We start from the raw sequence: 23,564 nt of genomic DNA, 5'->3' as shown, positions 1-23,564 counted from the left end.
GGGCACAGGCCAGCACCCAGCAGGCACCCACTGCCTGCAAGAGATCCACCATAAAAACTCCGCCTTAGAGACGAAGACAACCGATTAACGGGCACCCGCCCCGCCACAGCCTTCACGTGACCCGCGGCGGCACCCCCGCCGCTCCCCCTTCCCACCCCCTCTCTACCCCGGCAGCGCAGTGCATTGTGGGAGTGGCAGTAAGATGGCGGCTGCCGCCGCTGGGCAGAGCTGGAGGCGGGTGTCTTCCTTCACGGGGCCGGTGCCACGCTCCCGCCATGGGCACCGCGCGGTCGCCATCCGCGAGCTGGTCATTATCTTCGGGGGCGGCAACGAGGGCATCGCCGATGAGCTGCACGTCTACAACACGGGTGCGCGGGGCGGGGCGGCGGGCATGGAGAGCGCCGGGCGGAGCCGGGGCTCTGAGGCGGCAGGGGAGCGCTAGCGGCGGGGCTGTCATGTTCTCAGCCGCTGCCGCTGGCACCGGCCTCCTCACAGTGGGGCGATCTCTCTCCGAGCTTCTTGCCGTCCTCCGAGGCTGCCGTGGACGGTTGAGCTGCTGATGCTGAGGGGACGGCGGGCGGGATGCTGAAGAGCTGCCTGGAGCTGAAATGGGAGGGGGAAACAGGGAAATAACGCCTGGGTGAGGGTTCTCCCGGGTTTGTGCAGCGCCTTGGTTCATGCTGCCGGGATGATGCCCCTTTCTTGGAGAAGGGGAACCAGGAAAATTGTTCTGTGTGCCTTGCGTCTATTCTGCTTTCCTAGTCCCTCGTCCCGGGATGCAGAGCCTCCCCCGGGAGGTCTCGGCTAAATGACTGCAGGCTGGATTAGTTCCCCATGGGTGTCCAGAGCCCCCTTCTTCTTCCCTCTGGTGGCAGTTTACGAGAGCTGAACACGCTGAAACAAATCTGGCTTAGAAAAGCGAACATGTTGGCATTGGGAGCCTTTCCAAACAGGAAGCTGCCCAAGACCGATTTTATTCGTGAAACATTAGATGGCTAAGTACTTACTGTACGGGATACTGGATGAAGCTGGAAAACTTCTGTGTGATTTCAGAGCTTGGGCAGAGTTGAGATAGTTAAGTGACTGATCTGGGCTTCTCAGTCAGTCGCTGTTAGCTGCTTTTGCAGTGTACCAAAAGCATGAAAGTGAGACCATGTTAACTAGCCTTTTAATTTGCCAGCTTATAAGAACATTAAAAAAATATTCTTATCGTGCTATGTCCCTTCTTCCCCCAGTCTCTCCACCCCCCAAAAAAAAGGGATGGTATTTTTGCAGAGTGTTTTTGAGGTAAAATATGGCAGCACAAACATGTTTTGGAGGTAGTTTATTCGTGGGAAATGCTTACTGGTAGAGTTCTTCCAAGCAGGTATTTCCATGTAGCTTAAAGATCTGCAGTACTCAGTTACATTTTTGGGGGAGAAAAGAAAAATCTCTTAGTCTTTTTTGTTTTGATGAGTAATCTAAAGAAAGCTTTTAGATAGGACAGTTGTACTGTCTAACGGAACAGGGGTTCTGATGGGTGCCTTCTGCGTGGATCTTAACATCACTTTATTTTGCTGCCCAGGAAAAATAAGAAGGTGTTTCCTATTTGCAGCAGTGACAAAAAGCATCACAACGTGGTTGTTCCAGTTCCCAGACGAGTGTTTGGCCCCAGCTGACCTTTTTTTTAATCTGGTGGCTAAGATGCAGGGTTATGACCTGAGCTGCTTGAATTTGGGATGTCATCATTGCTTTTGCTATAAGCATGATGATTTCTGAGGAGCTGGCACCCAGTGAAGGCATCTTAATCCCTTGAAGCAATGTTCACTCGTAGCTTCCAATTTCGTACTTTTCCTCTTTGTGCTCATGCAAAAAGCTTAGGAAAAAGGAGGCAGTCTCCTGTAATTCTTTAATTCCAGAACAGTTTAAGCACCAACATGCTGGATCGGGCAGTCTCTGTTGCCCTTTCTTGCCTCTTTGCCTCTCCTCTCCCATGTATCAGCGCAGTGCTCTGTAGATATTAACATGGGTCCCAGAACACTGTAATTAGCTTTTCAATAGCACTGTTAAGTCCAGGCACATTGCTATGCCCCTGTAGCTCTAATAATTCTGTTTCTAGGGCTTGCTCCCTCTGAGTTAGTGTTGTTATCTCTCTTGTGTGGAACTGCACTCTACGTTCCTCATTAGCCTTTTGTTTGTTTTTTTTTTGGCAAGTCTGTTAAAATTGCTGAGTGACCCTTGGTAACTGACTTATTACAGAGGCCTCGTGCTCATTTACCGATTGAGTAACATAGGTTTGATAGAGGTATTTGCTTTTCTTTTAATAGAATTACTTTTTTTATTAAAAGTTAGTGTTAAACAGCCCATTCACAGTTATATGCAGGTAAAAGGTAATTCTTTAGAAAGCAGAGGTGTTTAAAAATACTTTTTTTTTTCTTTCCCCCCTCTCTATTATAGTTACAAATCAGTGGTTCCTTCCTGCTGTAAGGGGAGATATTCCTCCAGGCTGTGCAGCACATGGATTTGTTTGTGATGGCACCAGAATACTAGTTTTTGGAGGAATGGTTGAATATGGAAGATACAGTAATGATTTATATGAATTGCAGGTATGAAATGTGTGAAGATGTTTCAGTTCTGAGGACTACTTTATTTATATTTTATGAGCAAACACATTTTATATTGCCAGGTGCAAAGGAGAGTTAGATGAGCTTTGCTGTGCTCCAGGAAGAATAAACTCTTTGAATAGATTCTGAAGATGGAGAAAATATAAATAACTTTGAAAAAGAGACTTCCATCTAGTCTGAATCAAGTATAAAATATTTGATGTTTTGTAAAGGCTAGCTTCTATTTGTCCCTTTTAATATCTGTATCCTAAGAAAAGCCCATCATTCCCTTAAAAATGATTCAGAAAGTATACAAGTCTTAATATTATCTGTATTCTGTTGACTATGAACAACTATAAATGAAGGTATTTCTGAATATGTTTTTCTTGTCTTTAAGGCAAGTCGATGGCTCTGGAAAAAAGTAAAACCTCAAGCTCCTTCCACTGGATCACCACCTTGTCCTCGACTTGGCCACAGCTTTTCTTTATATGGTAACAAGTGCTATTTATTTGGTGGCCTGGCAAATGAAAGTGAGGATTCAAATAATAATGTTCCCAGGTATGCTGCTTTGGTTTGAATTCAATGTCTTAAAAAAAAAAAAATAAATTACTAGATAGACAACTTCAGAGAGGAGTATTCTAGGGAGCCTGTCCTACATATCAAGTACTCAAATTTGGATTATATGTGCAATGGAGGGGTTACATGCTAAGAAGCTTACATATTTCTTCTGCTAATCCCACAACACTGACTGACAGCCCTGACACTTTTGGAGGGAAACCTGAGTAGACTTTAGTCTTTTTCTTAGTATTTTTGGTGATGTTTTTAAGAATGGCTTGTTTGTTAGAATTACTTAAATCAGCAGTCTTGCAAATCACCAGGGAATTCACCATAAAAGTTTCCTCTATAATGCTGTAGAAAACAGTCATGAATTCATCTGGAATTTTTTAAAAGTAAAAGCTGAAGTTTCCTTTACTTGGCAAATAGCACTATAATAACAGTACATCCTCAGCAAGTTTGCCAACAACACCAAGCTGTGTGGTGTGGTCGACATGCTGGAGGAAAGGGATGCTGTCCAGAGGGATGTGGACACTCTTGAGAGGTGAGCCTGTGCAAATCCCCTGAAGTTCAACAAGGCCAAATGCAAAGTCCTGCATGTGGGTCAGGGCAGTCCCAAACACATGTGGGTCTACATGGAGGCTGGATTGAGAGCAGCCCTGAGGAGAAGAACTTAGGATGTAGTTCAATGAGAAACTGAACATGAGATGGCTTCAGTGTGTGCTCTCAGCCCAGAAACCAACCATATCCTGGGCTGCATCAAAAGGAACTTGGCCAGCAAGTTGAGGGAGGTGATTCTGCCCCTCTACTCCGCTTCGGTGAGACAGCCCCCCATCAGAACATTGCATTCAGCTCTGGGGCCCCCAACATAAGACGGACATGGCCTTCTTGGAGTGAGTCCAAAGGAGGCCACAAAGATGCTCAGAGGGCTGGAGTACCTCTCCTATGAAGACAGGCTGAGACAGCTGGGCTTGTTCAGCCTGCAGAAGAGAAGGCTTAGGGGAGACCAGGAGACCTTAGAGTAGCCTTCCAATCTGGAGAGGAACTTTTTTACAAGAGCATGTAGTGACAGGACAATGGGGAATGGCTTTAAACTGAAAGAGAGCAAATTCTTTCCTGTAGGCACCAGAACAAGTTGTCCAGAGAAGTTGCGGCTTCCCCATTCCTGGAAGTGTTTAAGGCCAGGCTAGATGGGGCTTTGAGGTGTCCCTGCCTGTGGCAGGGGGTTGGACCTATGTGACCTTTAAGGTCCCTTCCAATTTATTCTGTGATAATGCTGAACTTTTATATCCACGTTCACCTGCAGTTCAGAGAGCTTACTGAAAACTGGTAATTTTAAGCTCAGTAAGCAAGAGGTATCTGGTGTGAATGCCAAAATTCAGTGACCATTGTCTAAAAGTAACTTGCTAATAGATTCATCAACAAATGGCTAATTGTTGGCCAGCCTGAAGAAATCACAAACAGCTTCTTTTTGACTTTGTTGCCTTAGAGTTGCAGAAATTAATCTCTGATGTCCCACATCATCATTTACTTCTCACAACTTTGCGGTTTATTCCAGGTTTGTCCATATGTAGCAATTTCTGCTACAAATGTTTTTTGTCAATGTTTAATATTTCTTTCATGTAATACAGTGTATCAAGTATGATATGAAAGCATGTTTTCTTAAAGGCCGTAAGTTATGGTAGTTCACTTTTTATTATAAATCCATTTAGTTTTGATAGTGTCCACAATGCCATCAGATCTTTTGAGACTTCTAAATTCTACCCTCTCCCAAGACTGAAGTCTGTAATACTTGTAAGGGGTCAGGTTTTAAAGCTCACTTGTAATCTTGCTTATAAGTGAATTCTTTATACTTTGACAATAATACCCTAGATATTTAAATGATTTCTATGAACTGGAGCTGCAACATGGTTCTGGCGTTGTCGGCTGGAGTATTCCTGTGACCAAAGGGATCTTGCCATCTCCGCGAGAATCTCACACAGCCATCATATACTGCAGAAAAGATTTGGGAAGTCCAAAGATGTATATTTTTGGAGGGATGTGTGGCTGTCGGCTTAATGATCTCTGGGAGCTTGACATAGGTAAGTTGATGAGCCACTAGTAGTCAGTGCAGAGGCCTTATAGGCTAAGAGAAAAAATTATAGTATATAATGATTAATGCCATAATGATGGCATGATGTGGTGCAGATATTATTAGTGTTAGCCTTTTGGAATTAAATACATACAGCATTGTTTGCATATATTATCCTTACTGGTTTTGGTTACACTGTGAGATTATTTCCTTAGAGTGCTTTAAAGACTGTCAGTACGATAACCAAGCTGAATAAGTATCAGGAAACCATAACGTGTCTTTTCGATAAGCTGATTAGCAATTAGTTTGTCAGTATTTCCTGTGATTTTTTTAAAAGAAGCTTTAAGTGCTTATTATTGCACCTGCTTTCTGAAAATTGCCATTTGAAGAAGGTGGAATTCTGTTTTGTTGAATGTTAAACATATGTTCCATCCTAAAATTCAGGTAGTGGAATACACAGCAGCACTTTTTTAAATAGCTTTATTCTTTTTCTTTTAGAAACCATGACCTGGTCAAGACCAGAAACTAAAGGAACAGTACCACTTCCTCGCAGCCTCCATACAGCCAATGTAATAGGAAACAAGTATGTCTGTTGTTAAAAGCTCAGCTCTAGAAAGGTACACCTAGTAGGAGAATGATGATGTTTATCCACTACTGCTCAGTATAAACCATCAGCCCTGTAGAGTACTCTTCTGCTTCTATTATGCTATCTCAGAGGAAATGTAAAAGTACCATTGTTAACTTAAGGGTATCAAACTGTCAGTGTCCATTTAGCAGGGTAATCTGCCTAGCCCACAGGTAGCTTTCCTGGCTTCTTCATGTATTCTGGAGCAGTCTCAGCTGGACCTGAGTTGGCTCTATCAGGAGACAACTTGAGTCCTGCTGTGTCTGTGACACAGTGAACTAGCTACGCAAAGAAAATGCTAAAGAGTGGAACTACCTCTCAGTAAAACCTTTCCACATTTTTTAGGGCCAGTTTTTCTGTACTCTTTCTCATTACTTTACTTTTTGCCATTATGGTTTGGTGGATAGCATTGATAAAATGGGCTTTTAAATATGGGTTTCAGTCCATTTTATATTAGTGTACAAGCTAGTATGAGGAGTCAGAGACAAGGGGGGAAGGAAGCGTGAAAGCTTTCCATCTTATGATCCAACAGTTTCTTTTTATTATTTACTAAGATGTTAATAGTTTTTAGCCTGCATTATGTTTTTAAATTTTGATACCTGACTTAGATACTGGTCCTCTAATTTTAGAAGGGTTTAATTAGAAGTCTGCAGTAAAGGGTTGTAGAAATCCTATGTGTACATGTGTGATTTTTAGAGAGTACTGGCAGTTTGGTGGTTTGTAAAAAGACACAGTATTAACTTCTGTTTCTGGGAAATTGTTGGAGTAGTTTTGGGTTTGCTTGTTATTTGTTTGGTTGGGGTTTTTTAATCAGTTAACTTACTCTAAAGTTTCAGAAGGTGAGTGTCTGCAACAATACTCTCTAAAGAGAGCAGACACAATAAAATGTGCTGTAAACCAGAACTGATGCACTGGGTATTTTCTGCTTTGTCCTAGTTTGAGAGAGCACATGCAGCAGATCTAGATGTTAATTAGCTTTTCTTGTCTTTTTCCCCTCTTCCTTCTTTTCCTGTATTTCAGAATGTATGTTTTTGGTGGATGGGTTCCACAGTCAGCAGGAGGTGAAATTTCTGCTCATGATGGTGAATGGAAATGTACCGGTTCATTTTCTTATCTTAATTTGGGTTAGTGTTTCTGCCTTTCTGGGAGTGGGCATTTGGAATTAATACTTTCGTAAAGGAATGGAGTAAATATTTTGAATATCCTGAGAAAACGTTTAGGATACACAGTTGTAATCCTGGCTGACTGAAGAAGATGCCATTTTTTATTTTTTTACATCTTCCTTAAGAAATTGTTAATTAGTAAAATTTTTCTTTGAACATTCAGCAGGTTTGCTTCTGCAAATCTTTGTTAGTATGACTTTAATACTCAGTAGCATAAATACTCCTCCTTCATTTATAGAAAACCACAAAAGACAGATCCTGAAATGAGTCTTTTCTAAATGCACTGTCCCTGAATCCTTAACTTGTGATCTTGTATTTGCCTGAGACAGACAACCAGAGGTCAGAAATTCATCCTGTATTAACTGATTGTATCTTGCAAACTAATTGGAAAGTGACCTTCTCATCGTAACATTGCAAATTTAAATGCAATTGTCTATAAAACCAGAGGTGATTTACTTTCCTTTTCTCTGAGCAGTTAAGTGTATTAACAGAGTGTATTAACATCTGTTTTGCTTGTTTTGGAAGACATCTAGAAACTAAATCTTTTGAGTTTCATTTACTAGATACCACAGAATGGATAGGTCTGATCTCAGATTGCCAGGAGGACAAAAGTAACTTGTTACCAGGGCCAAGAGCAGGACACTGTGCTGTAGCAGTTGGCACTCGTCTGTATATCTGGAGTGGTAGAGATGGTTACAGAAAAGCTTGGAACAATCAAGTCTGCTGCAAAGATCTTTGGTACCTTGATACCGGTGAGTCAGAAATAAGTAAGAGACTTGTACTATGTTCCAAATTTTATTATTATATGGGAAGCTGGCATCATTGATTAATGGAACATCTGTAGCTGTGGCAAACTCAAAGATTATTTAGATCTTAAACCTTATTTAAATAAACCATGCTTCAGTGTTGTTTGAAGGCTTCAGCTCAAAAGTAGAAAGGCTTGTTTAAAGCCTCTGAAAGAACTTTGTGGCTAGATTCTTCACTGTATGTCATAGTAGATACAAGGTGCTAAAGGGTGTTTTATCTAAACTCGGGGTGCCTGGCCTCTCTTCTTAGTGATCTTTTCTGCTGCTACTTTTACCAAACCCCTGCTTCTCTTGGGATCATTGCTGCTGCTGCTTCCTCATCTCTTGGACTACAAAAAGATACGGTCAAATCTGAGAAAGGACCAGATTGTTCCTGGGGCTTAAGGGAATTCTGGAGCACCAGTCACTCATTAGCTGGCTTGGTGGCAGAACACTGAAATGGTACTGGGAGAGAGGGAACTAGAATAGTACTTCTGGGAGGGAATTGTTGCCCACTCAAGCAGAAGCATAAGAATAGTTACTGAAGATTGTGAAACATTTAGGAGATTTGGTTTGGTTTGGTGCTTGGTTTTGTTTTTTTTTAATCCTCAGGGAGGTCAGAAAACGAAAAAAAAAAACGGGAGGTATGCGCTTGAGAGTGCAGCCTAGTCAGCCATGAAGGCAAGTGGGAGGAGCAGGTCATAGGTATTTAATCATGCCTAGGCTTCAGCCTCTGCAGTAGAAGTTTTAAGGGAAAGTTCGCTTTAGCTCCTGAGAGCAAGAAAAAAGAAAGTACAATCTTCTGTGAATCCCTTCCTGGAATACATAAAGCTTTAGAAGGCAAAGAGCTGCTTGCAGCCTTTTAGGAAGGGATAAGGATCTCTTCTCTCTGTAATCCCTATAACGATGTATATACAAAGACTTAGTGGCAGCAGAAGAGCCATTAAAAAAACAAAGCGTTAAAACTTAAGCATTTTTGAAGGCTTGCAATCCTCTGACTTGACTTACCACCTTTGACAACTGTTTCTTGTTAAACATGGTATATATTGTACATTGCAAAAAAGGGGCTATTGATTTGGCTTGCATTGTGTAGGTATTTCTTAAACTGATGAAGAGGGCAATTTTAAACATGCCATATGTGTTTGTTTTTTTTTTTGTTTGGTTTTTTTTTTAGAGAAACCTCCAGCACCATCACAGGTACAGCTGATTAGAGCTACAACCAACTCTTTTCAAGTGAAATGGGATGAAGTACCTACAGTTGAAGGATATCTTCTTCAGTTACATGCTGACTCACCAGTGCCACCAGCGGCTGGAATACCTGGTACTGGGGTTCCTGAGACATCAGTGCTGAGTCAGCAAGGTAGTAGTCAGATCATAATATGATAATGTTTGTGCAGAGGTAGAGGATTGCGCAAATAAGCAATTTTTTAATATGATTTTGAGAGACAGAGACCCTGTTTCTTTGGTTATTCCCCAAATGCGAGCATCATGATTATGGGAATCTCAGCTTTAACTTCTCCTTGTCAGTTATGGCCATCTGTCTGAAGGTATTTGTACAGTGCTGGGCACAATTTGAGAAAGGAAACAGTGAGGGAAGGATTTTATCTGACTGTTTGTGCAGTTTCATATTAGTCTTACAACCAAGTCTTCCTTCAGGCAGCTTTGGGTCTCCCTCTTGCTTACTGGAATAGATTCCAATGAACATAATGTTAAGCTTTATGTAACTAATTAGAATTTGCTTTCGTTTACCTGAAAGGTGGCTCTTCTCTACATCAAAGTCCACAATCATTGCCTAATGTCCCATACCCAGAAATGAAGGCGGATCATCCCAGCCGAACAAATAATGTTATTCCTAATAATGTAAGTGTAAGCTGAAAAATGCTTCTAAGTGGCAAAGCAATATGGGAAGCAAGAGAACTGCCAAAACACTTTCTCAGCTTTGTAAGTCCCTACGTACTTCTCAGGCATTAGAAAAAAATCCAGATCCAGCAAAAAAGACAGCTGCTGAAGTAGTTATGTCTGTTTTCATATGTTCTTTTTAGTTTTATGATTGGCAGACAGTCTTCCTTGTAATGAAGAAAGGAAAATGCAACTGTATTGACTTCTAGAATGCTAACTGGAAGCCTGATAACAATAGAAATACAATTCACTCTCAGTGTTGGTGAAATTAATGTGGGGGGCAAAAAGGAAAGGCATATTCCTTCTTTGTTAGTGTTTATGCTAGCCTGTTTAGCTGTACGTTCCTACTACAGAATAAACGCAGTTATTACCTGTTCTAGTTGTGCAGTTGTACGTGTTCCACTGTTGCCAATTTAAAAGAATGAGGGAGGACAAACTGGCTAAAAGATTACATTTTTAGAAATGTATACCATTTCTTAATTGGGTTAAGGCCTCAGGTCTGTATGGAATTCATAATGTGTTCTTGTAGAAAACACACGTAGAAGTACTATGAATTTTACTAACAGTAGAAATATCTTAGACATGTGCCAGGAAAGCAAAAGTTGAAAACCTCTGTAATTGTGATTTTTTTTTTTTTCCCGTTCCCTTAATAGACTAAATGTATGCACCAGTGAGCTTCTATATAATAAACTAAGAAGGTGAGCTCACTCTCAGGTAAAATTTAGTATGTTTCAGGGAAACTTCCAGGCCAACCTATAGTTTGAGTCTGTTTTGGCAAAGATGATGTAGGTTGTGAGGGTGGTTCTTGATTAAAATGTTAGGGGGATTTGTTGGAGGATTTTTGTTTGTTGTTTTTGAGCGTTTTCATGCCATGTTTGCAGCTGACATTTCTGAACTTTGCAGTTAAACATTTAACAAACTTGTTGTTTTGGTTAGGTCCAAGTTTCCCTTGCATCCAACTCATTATTAAAAGTAGAAGGAAAAGAAAAGGTTGCAGCACCTGAAAACAAGATTACACATGAGACTATGAAAAACCATGCAGATGCTACAGGATTCAAAGAATCAAATGCCCCTTCTCTTTTGCCTGTTTGTACTTCAAGTAAGATGACTATAGAATAAAAATTAATCAAAAAGTGAGAGTTAAAATTCTTATGTTTACATAAGATTTTATCTGTCTTGCAGTTTGTTTGAGGCCTTTGTAGTTTAAATAAACCCTAGCTTGTGCTACTTATTACTGTATGTATTTTTAGATGATACGAGGAAAAATGAAATCTTAAGTTGTTTGAAGTGTTGCAAGGGACATGAAATTTTCAATATATTCATTATTATGATGGCAAATGCATATCTTTAAACATAAATAGCTGGTTTTAACATCAAAGAACAGACTGACAGGACCAGATTAATTTTACAGCATTAAGGTAAAAGTAACTCCAGGCTCTCTTTGACACTACTTCTGTCTGTTAATCGTGAAAAGCCATTAGATGATGTAAAATTTTAGGCAACATGGGGAGGAGCATGTTTCTCTTTGACTGCAGAGGAAATAGAAGATGAATAGGCACTGATACAGCTGTTGTACTGAAGTGCCTTAAGTTTGGTGTGGTGAATCCAGAATCAGCTGATCTTTATATTTGACTTTCATGTAATTTATAGGTTGTTTCTTCACAGTGTAATTTAAGTATTATGTGGAAATTTTGAATCTTAGTGCTAAGTTACAAGCAGACGTTCCACAGTAGTTAATCTTCAGTTGATGGTTCCAAATCTGTGATACTGATTTGTGTGGATACTTTATATTAGGATTTTTTTCAAATTAGTAATTTTGTAACCAAATAGATACAAAATAGCAAGCTTAAAACAAATTAAATCACTGTTTTAATTGAACTGTTTACATGTATCTGGTTATGAGCATGCATACAGACTCTTGTTAAGTTATAGACCTAAAGAAAGCAATTAACATAATCAGATCTATTCTGATTTGAATCTGAGCTAAACGCTGGTTTTAAATGAAACTGAAGCTGTTAGATCAAGTTGAGATTTGGTAAGTGTTACCAATATTGAATTCTGGTTAATATTCTCTTTTTTTTTTTTTAAGGTCCTCAAACTTCAGCAAATGTAGGTGAATTACATGACTTGGATAAACAAACTGTAAATCCTGATGCTTCTGTATCCAGTACTGTCTCCAGCACACAAACTATGGTAACCCAGCAGGCTGTTAAAACTGAATCATCAAGTACAAATGGGGCAGTTGTTAAAGATGAAACTTCACTAACAACATTCAATTCAAAATCTGAAGGTTTGAAATGTGTTTCACATACTGTATTTTGAGCCATATATATCTAAGGCCATCAGAGTTTCTCTAGTGTGGTGGGATTCCCATCTTGACTGTCTTGGGACTAAGATAGGGCTTTGGGCATTGAGGACCTTGGGCAGCCTGGATGATCTCTGCTATGATTTAAACATCTTTTAAAATCAGGATATTCCTTTTGTACCATTGTAAACCACTTTGTTTCCTGTAAGTGAAAAGTCTGTTAAATCCGCATTTATGCAGAAGCCTGTTTTCTGAACAGTAGAGGCAGCCAGTTTTGGTGCCCATAGCACATTTGCTGTATTCAGTGATTGTCTGTTTATTCAGTCAGCAAAAGACTACAACTAGTAATCTCTGGTTCTGATTTTAAACAATTGACCTCTGTAACAAATATGGCCAGTTCACGTGCCTCACTCGCCGCCAGTTGGATGTGGTGATCTCTTCAGTCTGCTAGAAATAGCCAAAATAAGCAGTGATGCAGAAACTAAACATACTAGTAGTTTTTCAGGTTCTGGTTTTCGCGAATATCAACAGGCAGTGCTTGCTGTTGTTTTGAGTGTTAAGAACTGTATTCTCTTATTGATGCTGTGTGAGTAGTAGAATTTTTACCAAACACTATATTCTATTTTAAAAGCAAACCCCAGAAACAGAAGTATAGAATACTAATTTTCCCATGTGTTGCTCATGTGCTTACGTGCTTTGATTTCTCTTTAATTTTTTTAAGTTTCCATTTTAAATTTAATAAATGTTCTTTTTCCATTTGTTAGGCTTGTATAAGGATGACCTGCTCATGTTCAGTATTCAGACTGTATTGATGTCAGAGTGCATTCAAATTAAGATTTCATGCTTAGACTATTCATACAATGTTACCAGCATGTGCTTCAATCTAGGATTTAGTTTATTTGTTCACAAATATTTCATACTGATTTCATAATTCTATCACTTTTTAGTGTTTTATGAGTCCTGCCTTCTGTTTCTGTTATCTGTAGCAGCCTGCAATTCCGGGCTCTTACAATTGTTCTGTAAATATGATGCAAGCCAGAATTAGCTATCCGTTCTATAAATAGAACTGCATGCAGAAGGAGTCTGAGACCTACTTTTGCAACAAATACTTGTAAATGGCTGTTGAGGTCAACTTTCAATACTCTGTGGGCTTTGTATTAAATTTTTCCTATCACTTAAGCTTTTTAAACGTAACTTTTTGTTCCTAGCTGCTGAAACTGCGTATCTCATGCCTTCAACAAGGGTCAGTTCTGGACAGACAAATGATTCACATTCCTCTGTAAGTCTGAAAAAGTATAATTAAATAGCTGTATTTATTGTTCTGTTGATTACTTGCAAGGGCTCTTCTGTTTTCCTTGTATTATCTCTCTGAAAGAAAAGCAATGTATATTTAGGGCTTGAAGTTAATAATACAGGAGTAAACATTTCTGTTGTAAAACTAATCGCATTGTGTGGGTTTGATTTGAGTCTAAGCAGCAGTTGTGTAGTTGGGAGGAGATCCAAGTATGTGTTCAGCTGTTGAATCATTTTTATCAACTGGCACAGTGGTATGGTTCTCTGCTGCATGATGTGCAAATGTAAAATGTTTTTTCTGTATGGACAGCAGGATTTAAAGTGAGGTATATATTACATCAGACTAGTGTTAGCTGCTGATCTGTAGGTTTGAAACATTACTAAACTGATATCTTGATGTTTTTCCCTAGAGGAGATGGGGACTGGCTATGCAAGCTGTAAATACTGCCTGAAAAAGTAAATGCTTCCTATTTCACCCGTTTACAACTTAATGCACAAAACCAAGGTGCCATTGTTGCCACCAAAAGGGAGGAGCTAAGGATGGGAAGAAGCAGCTGCTACTAAAGTGTTGGGGTGCTTTTGCCAAGAGCAGCTGCCACTCCTGCCCCTCTTCCATGTTAGCAGGACCATGGCCTGGCTGTGTGTGGCACACTGACCACCCCAGCGCTCTCCCTGGTGCCTGGAGACAAGCAAGAAAGACGATTTGTCTTTCTGGGTCAGTCAGGAACAGTTCCAGTGCCGTCCACCACCATCACCCCATGCCACAGCAGAGGCTCTGTTCTCAGTTGCAAGTGAGTTAGCAGCACCTTGAAAGAGAGTGTGTTTGGGGCTGAGGTACAGCTGAATCCCAGGTAGAGCTGCTGATGTTGGACCACATTGGGGAACTTCTTGACCTCTGAGTGAAATTAACTCGCAAGTACATCCTGCTACAGACACCTAGTTCTACAGCTTTAAACTTCTTCCCATCCCTGTTTAAACCAGAATGTCAGAGGTGACATCCCAACTGTTGGTTGGTTGTGGGTTTTTTTTAAATGATGGAATGTGTCTGTCAGTGTATTACAACCAGTTGGTTTTGAACAGTATTTTAACCTATGCATATTCAATTCAAGCATAAGAAAGTAACACTGGTATAAAAGGGGGTTGTTTCTTACACATATTAGTCTTAACTTTTTGCTTTTACATTACCTTGAAGTATGGGTAGTCTACATAACATGTTCTTCAAATACTAGAAAACTCCACAAAGACCACTGGTGAAACCAAGAGACCGGCAGTGGTATGATGTTGGGATTTTTAAGAACAACAGTGCTGTGGTGAGCCAGTTCTACTTGCTGCCAGAGGAAACACTGAACATCTCTAACAAGGTAGCTGCTGATTCTTCTCTGACATAACTTGCACATACGTATTTTGGAATCTGTTGCTTATATGGTTGACAATAAAATGTAGGATTCCTGATACTACAGCAGGATCAGGTGCTTGTAGGAGTCTTGTATTTTGTGACCAGAAGTTCCTCATGTATTTTGCTCACCTTTTTTTACTTTTTCATAAAACAGATGAATTTTCTTATGTTATTTTTGTATGATAATATAGAACATCTTATTTTGCTATTGCTAATTCTTTACATATTTCGATTTCTGGCCTTAGTAAAGAATTTTAAACTTAGTGAACTTTGAAACCAGTAAAAATTCTTAAAACTAAAAAAAACCCAACAAAATCCAGTCTGTGTCGTCCCGTGTCCCCCCCCCCCAAAAAAAAAATGAAACAACAAACCCACAACTCTTAAATACGTTATTTCAGAACAGCATTGAAACATTTCAAAGTTTCTTTGTTTTCAGAATCTTTGCTTACCAGTTGTTAGAGATACTAAGACGACATAGGCTAGGCTGTTTAAAAAGACTAGATATGGAACTGTAGTGGGTTTTGTGTTAGATTTCTCTAACTTTATGTTGTTACACGTGCAAGCTTATCTATTAACATGCTATACATGTGAAACTTGAAAAAATGTTGCAGCTTTGATGGTGTTTAAATTAATGATACCCTGGTAAATTAGAAATGAAAACTGGTGGTTATATGTTTCCTTGAGACAGAAACAAAAGAGCATAACACTATTTGAAAGCACTTCACTAAAAATATTGCACATCTCTAGTTTTGAAGGGTATTACATTTTACAGTTTTTTCCTCAATTGTGATTTCTTATACATTATTCAGAAGGAAAATACTTCTGTTGAATGTTTCAGTGATGCATCAATGCATATTTTAAACATGGAACTACAGTAGCACGTAATGCTTCAGAAAACATTTGATACTAACTTACAGTGCTTTTCTTCAAAAACATTTTGATTACTTATGTTGCAGCTCCTAACCACAGGAATAACTGGTTTTGAAATAAAAAATACTTTTTTAGAGCAGACAAGTCTGCTAATGAAATCATAATCCGTACAGTTAGAAATGCTACTTTGCTTTTACTTTTTCAAGTAAAAATAGCCAAGAGCTGCAGTTCAATTTAAATGATTGAAAAATGGGGTTGGTTGGAGATGGAGTCTCATGTTGCATCTTAGGTCAGCTCTTTTGAGGTGAGTTAGTGCTTCAGTCAGAACTTTTTTATAAATTATGATTTAAGTACAAAAGTATTAGATTTTCAGCTTCAATTGAACATATTAATCTCAATTTATCACTACCCACTTTATATTTTTGTAGACTAATTATGTTTAGAATATTTTAAGAATTAATACAAATGTTGCTTTATTTTCAGATGGAAAGTGCAGATGTACCAGACTACAGATTACTTAAGAAACAGGATCTTTTTCCAGGCACAGTATACAAGTTCAGAGTTGCTGCAATTAATGGCTGTGGTGTTGGGCCTTTCAGTAAAATCAGTGAATTCAAGACTTGCATTCCGGGTTTTCCTGGAGCTCCTTCAACAGTCAAAATCACCAAGGTGAGAAATAGAAATAATTCTAGTTCTGATGGATAAAATTCTCATCACAAGCTAAATCTGAAAACTTGGGCATTTTGTATTGCTCTCTGTGTTATATATAATGCATGATATATGTAAAGATACATGTAAATATTGATATTATTAATATATATATATTTTAGTATCTAATGGTTACCTCCATAACCCATCCCATTTTGTCCCTTTTTCTTCAGAGTGTAGACTGTATTCATCTTTCTTGGGAGCCTCCTGCTTCACCCTCTGGAAATATTTTGGAATATTCTGCCTACTTAGCAATCCGTTCCACACAGTTACAGGAAAACCCAAGTCAGCTTGTGTTTATGAGAATATACTGTGGTCTTAAAACGTCATGTATAGTGACTGCTGCCCAGCTTTCAAACGCTCACGTCGATTACACTTCCCGACCTGCTATAGTGTTCAGGATTTCCGCAAAGAACGAGCGAGGATATGGACCAGCGACGCAAGTTCGATGGCTTCAAGGTAAAGTCAGTGTCAGGTGCAGCATTTAAATGGAAGAAGTAGCGTATTGTGTCTCTAGAACTAATGCTTCTCTGAGCAACGCACGTGAAGTTCTTGAAATATTGTTTTGTTCCTTATAGAAGTTTTAAGAAAATTCGGTTGTTGAATTTGGCATAACATTTTAAAAGCATTTTTGTTCACAAGCATTTTGTTCACAAGGACTGAAATGTTGGTTATTGGCCCCTCAAATAATGAAAGGCCAGTATGGTTCTCAGTTCCTTGGGCTTCATGTCAGCTCAAAAGCTTTTTATTCTAATAAGAAGCAATCCAGTTACATGCATGGGTGTAATCAGGGTGTTTTTCAATCCTTCCCCACTGTTCATTAGAAGAATCTTTCATAATGTAAGGTTTGTTTTTGTGGGGCATGTACACTTTAAAGTGTATATTACAGCCAAAAGAGGTTTTGTCACCTTGTCCCCATGCTTGAATATGTACGGGTTCATGGTGAGTTGGGGATGGGAATGGATTCCTGAAAATAAAGATTAGCTTTAAGCCTGATCAGTTCTGGCTCACCTTTTTAAGCAAGCAAATCAAGGTGCTCAAAACAAGAAGTTTTGCTTGCTTTGCCTCTTACCCCACTTCTTCCTCATTCTGCCTTAGCTTTCTGGTAGCTGGGAGCTGGTTTTGCTCAGCCAGAGGTCCTGTGAGCATGGAGTAAGGTTAGGAAGGGCAGAGTGAGGGGGAGTGTGCACACCCCCTCCGGGAGCTATGAACTGTTGTATGGGTTTAGCTGACCTCTCAGTCTGTGGGCTGTGATCCCCAGGGAGTGGTTGAAAGACAGCTGTTGAATACACCACTGCTTGTTTTCTGATGTTTTTTCTAAGATGGAGAACAACAATGAAGAAGTTGTCTTCTGTAATGTGAAGTATTCCAGTGCTGGTTTAACCATTTAATTGGCAAGGGTTTTGACCTTGATCTGTACCCTAGAACTCTGAAATAGTCATTGTTTGAAGGTGTTTGACCCTGTGTATGATGTGAAATTATGAAACATTTAACAATGTCTCCTTCTTTTTGCAGATATGAAAACATCAAGCTCCAAGTAGAAACAACATGATAAATCTCAAATTTCGAATGTAGTGTTTAATGTAACTCTTGTACTATTTGTAAATGCTACAAATATTTTATTTTTGCATTGTTTTTATCTTAAAAATATATAACCTTTTTTACGTTTGGAACATCAGCATTATACAGCCTTGCTCAGGTATGAGTACCATATAGAAAGTATATTGAGGATGGTGGGCTGGAGGACCATACTCTATCCAGCAGCTCTTTTTGGTAGTGATAGTTAAGATGTAAAAAAGACACACCTTCAGATTGAAAATGAATACATAAATGATTGGCACATGCAGTAATATTGAGGTAGAGTCCCCATGATTGCTACAGATCCTGCATAGGTAATTCATAAGGTTTGGTATATGAGCAAATTCTGTTTGGTTTCAGTTCCTTATACCACATTCTTCATTGCAGTGCCTGAGTACAAGGCAAAAACTTCCAGTTATTATATAGTAACTTAAAGTGTATAAATATTTTAATATATACCTTTTTTGTAAAGAAATGATTTTTCTACTATTTGTAACAAATATCTTAATCTTGAAAGATAGCCCCTGAAGATTTAAAAGGAAAAAGATAAAACTTAGTCATTTCTCTTATTAAGAAAACCGAAAAGTCATTGTAAATGCACTACTACTATTTAGAACTATCCTTTTGTAGTTGTACAAATCTTAAACTTGTAAATACCAATGTTTACAAGAGACCTTTCTGGTCTTGGGATTAAAACTTCCATGAGATTCATTCTCTTTTTTCTTTTCTTTTTTGTTTGTTTTTTTTTGTTGTTGTTGTTTTTGTTTTAAATCCATATGCTTTGCTTTTAGCATATGCTTGCTTTTTGCACTAATAATAACTTACCTCATTCCTGTGTTTGTAATCACTTGTGTTGCTTTCATCATGTTTCTGTAAGACTTCAATCTGAAAACGTTAACCAAAGTTTTGAATACATGGTAAGCAATTTTGCACATATTATATGGCAACTTTCAACATATTTATTCCAGTTAATCTTCTTAAGTGCTTGTTTGCTTTACCAGTATATTCTACCAGTCAAGTTCAGTATCTCCCTTTTTACTATGCATCATTTTACATTAACTAGCTAGCTGATGAATTCAACAAGCATTACTTCTAGGAATAGGTTGATCCATTCCTATGCTAAGAGGAAAACAAGGTGTTCACAGTAGTGAAATAAAGGTAAACATTTTAAATGCTATTTATGTATCTATATATAAACCTATGTTTACCAAAGCATAGAGGAAAATGGCTGAGTTGGACAAGGTCACTAGGTGAATAGATTGAGGCACCTAAATAAGATTTATTTTAAAAGAAAATCTAAATTATTTACTGTGCAATGAAGTTTATACTTTGCACTTTAATTTTGCCCCAAATGCCAAAAGACTATATGTCAAGGTAGAATTTCTTGCCTCTGCCAGTTAAATTTGTCTTAAGAGCGTTTGTAAATGTATAAACTGAAACAAATGATGTGCCTGGTTTGGTGGGAGAAGGATCACTAAAATAGTAGAGATTTAACAGCTCCAGTATCCCAGAACAGACTTAATAGCCAACTTTTGGCTACCCTGAAAATCAGGGTTGTGATGGAAGTGCTAATACAGCCTTAATTGTCACAACACATCGCATGCTATAATAGCATATAAAAAGTGCTGGGGACCATAAATCGCCATAATAGTGTTAATTGTGGCACAGGAGTAATACACGTGGGTTTGCTCCAGAGAAAAATCTTGTGTTTATGATGACGATAGATGTCCCACATTCACTTTAAACAGTGTTTATAGTATGAATGTATAGGACTTTTCCTGAAGTTAACTGGCTTTAAAATATTTGTGTTTTTAATGGTCCATTTCATCAATACCAATACTGTCTGATAACTGAAATAACATACACATGAACTGCAAACTAGAAGAATAGAACTTGGTTTTTCTCATTAGTACTGTGAAAGAAGCCGTTAGAGAAAACACTTGTGGCTTTGATTTTGTTGGTTGGTAGCTGTGATTGTAGAGTTGTTATTTAAGAATAAAACCTGTTGGGTATGTCTGGGTGGAGTTTTTTTGCACTTAGTTTCACATGCTTTGCACAATTTCTTTTTCAGTGGGTATGTCACAACTACCAAAGGGTAAAAGTGTGGCGTTTTCAATGAAAGTATAATTTCCTTGTGAGTGTGCTTTCTCCAGCTGCCCTGACATAAGATGTCACTTTTCTTTGTCCGAGTTGGGTGACGTTGAATAGTGATCATACGCAAACCTTCAGTTCCTCACAGTTTTACTTTAAGATGAAATCGTGGTTCACACTGTAAAATACACTTTGTGGTCTGTTTTCAGAACTGTATTTATAACATCTAAATGCCAGCTGTTTGCCTATCCATCAAGTAGGTATCAGACAAATACTGACTGTTTGATTTTTGAATTTGTTTGGAAGACTGTTGACGTTGGCTCTTTGGGAATCCATGTTAGCCATTTACTTCCTATATTGCTAAAGGACATTGTAACAGAAGCTGAATCTATCAGATGACAGTATCCACATTGTAGATGTGTCTAAGTTTATTAAACTCCTTAGGGAAGTTGTGACTGTGTAAGCAGAGGACAGTCATGACAGTTACGGCAGACATGGCTACAGCTTCACCTCAAGAATGTTCTTGTGAAAACGGAAATGAAGTGAACAATAACCTACACTTTGTGTTTTCAAAGTAATTATAGCAATATCTTCTGAATGTAGTTTGGAGTAGAGCACATGATCATGCCGTAAACTCTGGAGATATAATAAGTATTACTGTTGTTACCTGATATTTCAGAGTAGCGGATTTGATGTGAACTTAGTCTTACAGCCTGTTACTTAATGACCTCTACAAGGAAACTGACATTTTGTACTATTCAAGTTGATCAGTCTTATTTCAGAGCATTGTTTGTTCTTTGTAATAAAGTGGTTGTCCTATCAAACACATTGTAAACACTGAGGTGTATGTCTGTGTTTTTCAGAGGTGTGCGCGTACAAACTTCGTTTCTGACCATCTTTAGAAAAGGGGATGGTAGAAGAGAGTGAGTATGTTTATTGGGGGAGGAGAGGGTGTGTTTATGTTGCTGCTGTTCAAAATGAGTGACAGAGTTTGGTATTGCATTGTTTGTTAAAACGATGGCATATGAATGAGCATTTCCAATGCTCAGGCAGCTTCTAGTAAGGATGTGAATAGTGTGTAGATCCAACTCTGCACAAAACATCACAGTCTTAGGATGAGTTGCTAAACTGGTATGGCAGTTGACTATGGGGAACTCCTTGGGAAATAAGGAGTACATGTTTCTAGAAGCAGAGGAGCAAATGAATGGAAAGGTCTATGGATTGTTTCTAGACCTCTAAGAGACTTCACATAAGAAACTGCTAAAAGCTGTCTGCTGTGAACCGATTCCTTCTTGTGTTCCTAGCTATTTAATAGAGTAACTGTTGTCATATTTTCAGTTATTTTGTGATCCTTGAGTTAGTGGAAAACATGGAAAAACCTAAACAATTGGTGAAGAATTCCCTTCATTGTGGTTTTTACTTCCTCTTAATAAGATTCTTCAGGTAGGAGTAACCTTCTCTTTAAGGCAGACTTGAATTTGGTTTCTGAATTTATCTTAAAACCAACGTGGGATTTCCTTTTTTTTTTTTTTTTGTCACATTAGCTCTTTTCTGGTGTATTTTTACAACGTTTAGTGAGCTAAAGACCAGGGTTTTTACTCTGGCTTCCATTTCTGATGCTGAAGCATTTCCAGATTTCCAGGGCAGGGGTGGAGCACTGGCTGCTGGCATTGTGTTCGCAGTTAATGTGTTCCTCCTCCTGTTAGTGGTTGTGAAATCTTCATGTTGGTATGTTTTCCACTGATCTAAAGCTAAGTGGAGTTCCCTTCTATTAGTGTTTCCGCAAGTTAGTTGAAAGTAGCAGGAAGATGAGCTAAAATGGCTCCCCTTGCTCCAGGAATAAGTGACCTCTTTCTCCCTTGCTGTCTATGCCTGCACATTCCTCAGTCAAGCACAAAAGCCATCATTTGGCCATGCTGCTGGAGAGAGCTGTGGGAATTGCTGTGCAGAGGAAAAGAAGGGAAAACGGAAGGCTCGTACCTGGAAGGCAGAGGTGGAGGGATGCTGATGTGTTTTAGGCACCCAGTTTAGTTTCAGGTTGTATGAGATAGATGGTGTGAATTTGCTCTGCTGGGCCATCAGCTCAGCAAAGAGACAGAAGCAGCAGAGCAAAAGAAATAGAGGGACTGGGCTGCATGAGTGGGAGAGGGGGAAGAGTATGGACGGGATGCGAAGGGATGGGAGGAAGGCCTGAGAGATGTCTGTTCATCTGACTCTGTCCACATGTGCCTAACAGAAAGCTGTGAAAATCTGGCATCTAAAAGGTGGTAAAGTGGCTCCTTGGTCTATTCCCAAAAGCCTGAAGTACTCTATGTTACTTGTTGCATTTAACAGCCCTGGCAATAACAAAAAGAACTGGGGCTGGGCTTAGTTTGCTGTCATTGTTTTACTGAGAGGGTTCTTGCCTCGCATGAGCATCTGCTTTTAATATATGACATAATTGTTAAGTTATTACGGCAGCTCCTTAAAATAAAGGCTTAGATATGGTATCTTCAAAGAGAAAATGAGACAAAGTGTTTCCGTGTGTCCCAAATGGCACGTAGTGTTCAGAGAGTTATTTCTGTATCTGACCAAGTTACCCAATACTGTTATGCACACATGGAATTTATCAATACGCAGTTAATTCCAAGTGCTACTTAAAAGAGGCACCCTTGGTATATGCCATCATAGGGGATTCAAACCCTCCAGTGCCGAGGTTTTATTTGCATCCTCTTTTATTTGCATTCTTTAAATGTCTCTTGCTGGGGACTTTTAGGATTACCACCTCTCTCATATGCAGTGCTGATAATACTCCTTTAACAGAAAGCTATTAGGCACAAGTGACTTTGAGCAATATTAAGAAGTACCCCAAATTTTGCTTTCTAGTAGTAGCTTTGTAATTATTTCTTTGTTGCGCTTCATTGCCTGAAGAGGGAGCGGACTTTTATATGTTGGTTTCCATGATGTTCACTCCAGCAGGAAAATGCTTGGAGTCTTGGAGCAACTCCCTGAAGTGACTGTCTTGGAAAGACTTGAAATGTTAATCTAACAGTTTGAGGTTTCACCTACTTATGTTACAGCATGAATATTTTGTGTAAATGCAGACTGTTTAGTAATTATTCAGAAGATAAATTACTGAGATACATTTGTGGTACTTGTGCTGCTATTAGAAGGTTAGGAAGATCACAGAATGGTTTGAGTTGGAAGGGACCTTAAAACTCATCCAGTTCCAACCCTCCTGCCATGGGCAGGGACACCTGCCACTAGACCAGGTTGCTCCAAGCCCTGTCCAGCTTGGCTTTGAACACTGCCAGGGATGGGGCAGCCACAATTTTCCTGGGCAACCTGTGGCAGTGTCTCACCACCCTTATAGTAAAGAATTTCTTCCTAATAATACCTAATGTAAATCTCCCCTCTGTCTGTCACTACATGCCCTCATATAAATGTCCCTCTCCAGCTTTCTTGTAGACCCCCTTCAGACACTGGAAGCTGCTGTAAGGTCAGCTGAACAAGCCCAACTCTCAGCCTGTCTCCATTCCAGAGGTGCTCCAGCCCCCTGAGCCTCCTCTCAACTCCCTCCAACAGGTCCACTTCCCTCTTGTGTTGGGGCCCCCGAGCTGACTGCAGTACTGCTGGTGGGGGTCTCCTGCTTTGCTGGTGCATA

General features: G+C 39.3%; 1 protein-coding gene across 3 annotated transcripts; it reads left to right on the top strand.

Annotated features, from left to right (window-relative positions):
- Positions 1-161: 161 nt before the first annotated feature.
- Positions 162-20,756, top strand: HCFC2 (host cell factor C2). Of its 3 annotated transcripts, XM_062616330.1 has the most exons (16): positions 162-368; positions 2,437-2,585; positions 2,980-3,140; positions 5,010-5,218; positions 5,707-5,791; positions 6,854-6,957; positions 7,560-7,748; positions 8,956-9,141; positions 9,538-9,641; positions 10,617-10,779; positions 11,770-11,970; positions 13,194-13,264; positions 14,508-14,639; positions 16,028-16,213; positions 16,426-16,711; positions 17,768-20,756. In XM_062616330.1, the coding sequence occupies exons 1-16, from the start codon at positions 203-205 to the stop codon at positions 17,791-17,793; spliced, it is 2,418 nt and encodes an 805-aa protein (XP_062472314.1). In that variant the 5' UTR covers positions 162-202; the 3' UTR covers positions 17,794-20,756. The 3 variants fall into 3 exon arrangements, with proteins under 3 accessions (XP_062472314.1, XP_062472315.1, XP_062472313.1); XM_062616331.1 differs by lacking the exon at positions 2,437-2,585; XM_062616329.1 differs by lacking the exon at positions 17,768-20,756 and having other exon boundaries at positions 16,426-16,908.
- Positions 20,757-23,564: the final 2,808 nt, after the last annotated feature.

This window comes from Pezoporus occidentalis, unplaced genomic scaffold, assembly GCF_034315485.1.
Source record: "Pezoporus occidentalis ecotype Australia unplaced genomic scaffold, CSIRO_AGI_Poc_V1 ctg19, whole genome shotgun sequence".
NCBI lineage: Eukaryota > Metazoa > Chordata > Aves > Psittaciformes > Psittacidae > Pezoporus > Pezoporus occidentalis.
Note: the sequence above shows the minus strand (reverse complement) of the source record. Positions and strands in the feature narration are given on the sequence as shown.

Excerpts from the sequence above, each read along its gene's own strand:
- HCFC2 (XM_062616329.1), top strand. The coding sequence starts at position 203 with ATGGCGGCTGCCGCCGCTGGGCAGAGCTGGAGGCGGGTGTCTTCCTTC. Across the intron at positions 11,971-13,193 it reads ATTCAATTCAAAATCTGAAG|CTGCTGAAACTGCGTATCTC; the intron begins GTTTGAAATGTG and ends TTTTGTTCCTAG. Across the intron at positions 13,265-14,507 it reads CAAATGATTCACATTCCTCT|AAAACTCCACAAAGACCACT; the intron begins GTAAGTCTGAAA and ends TTCAAATACTAG.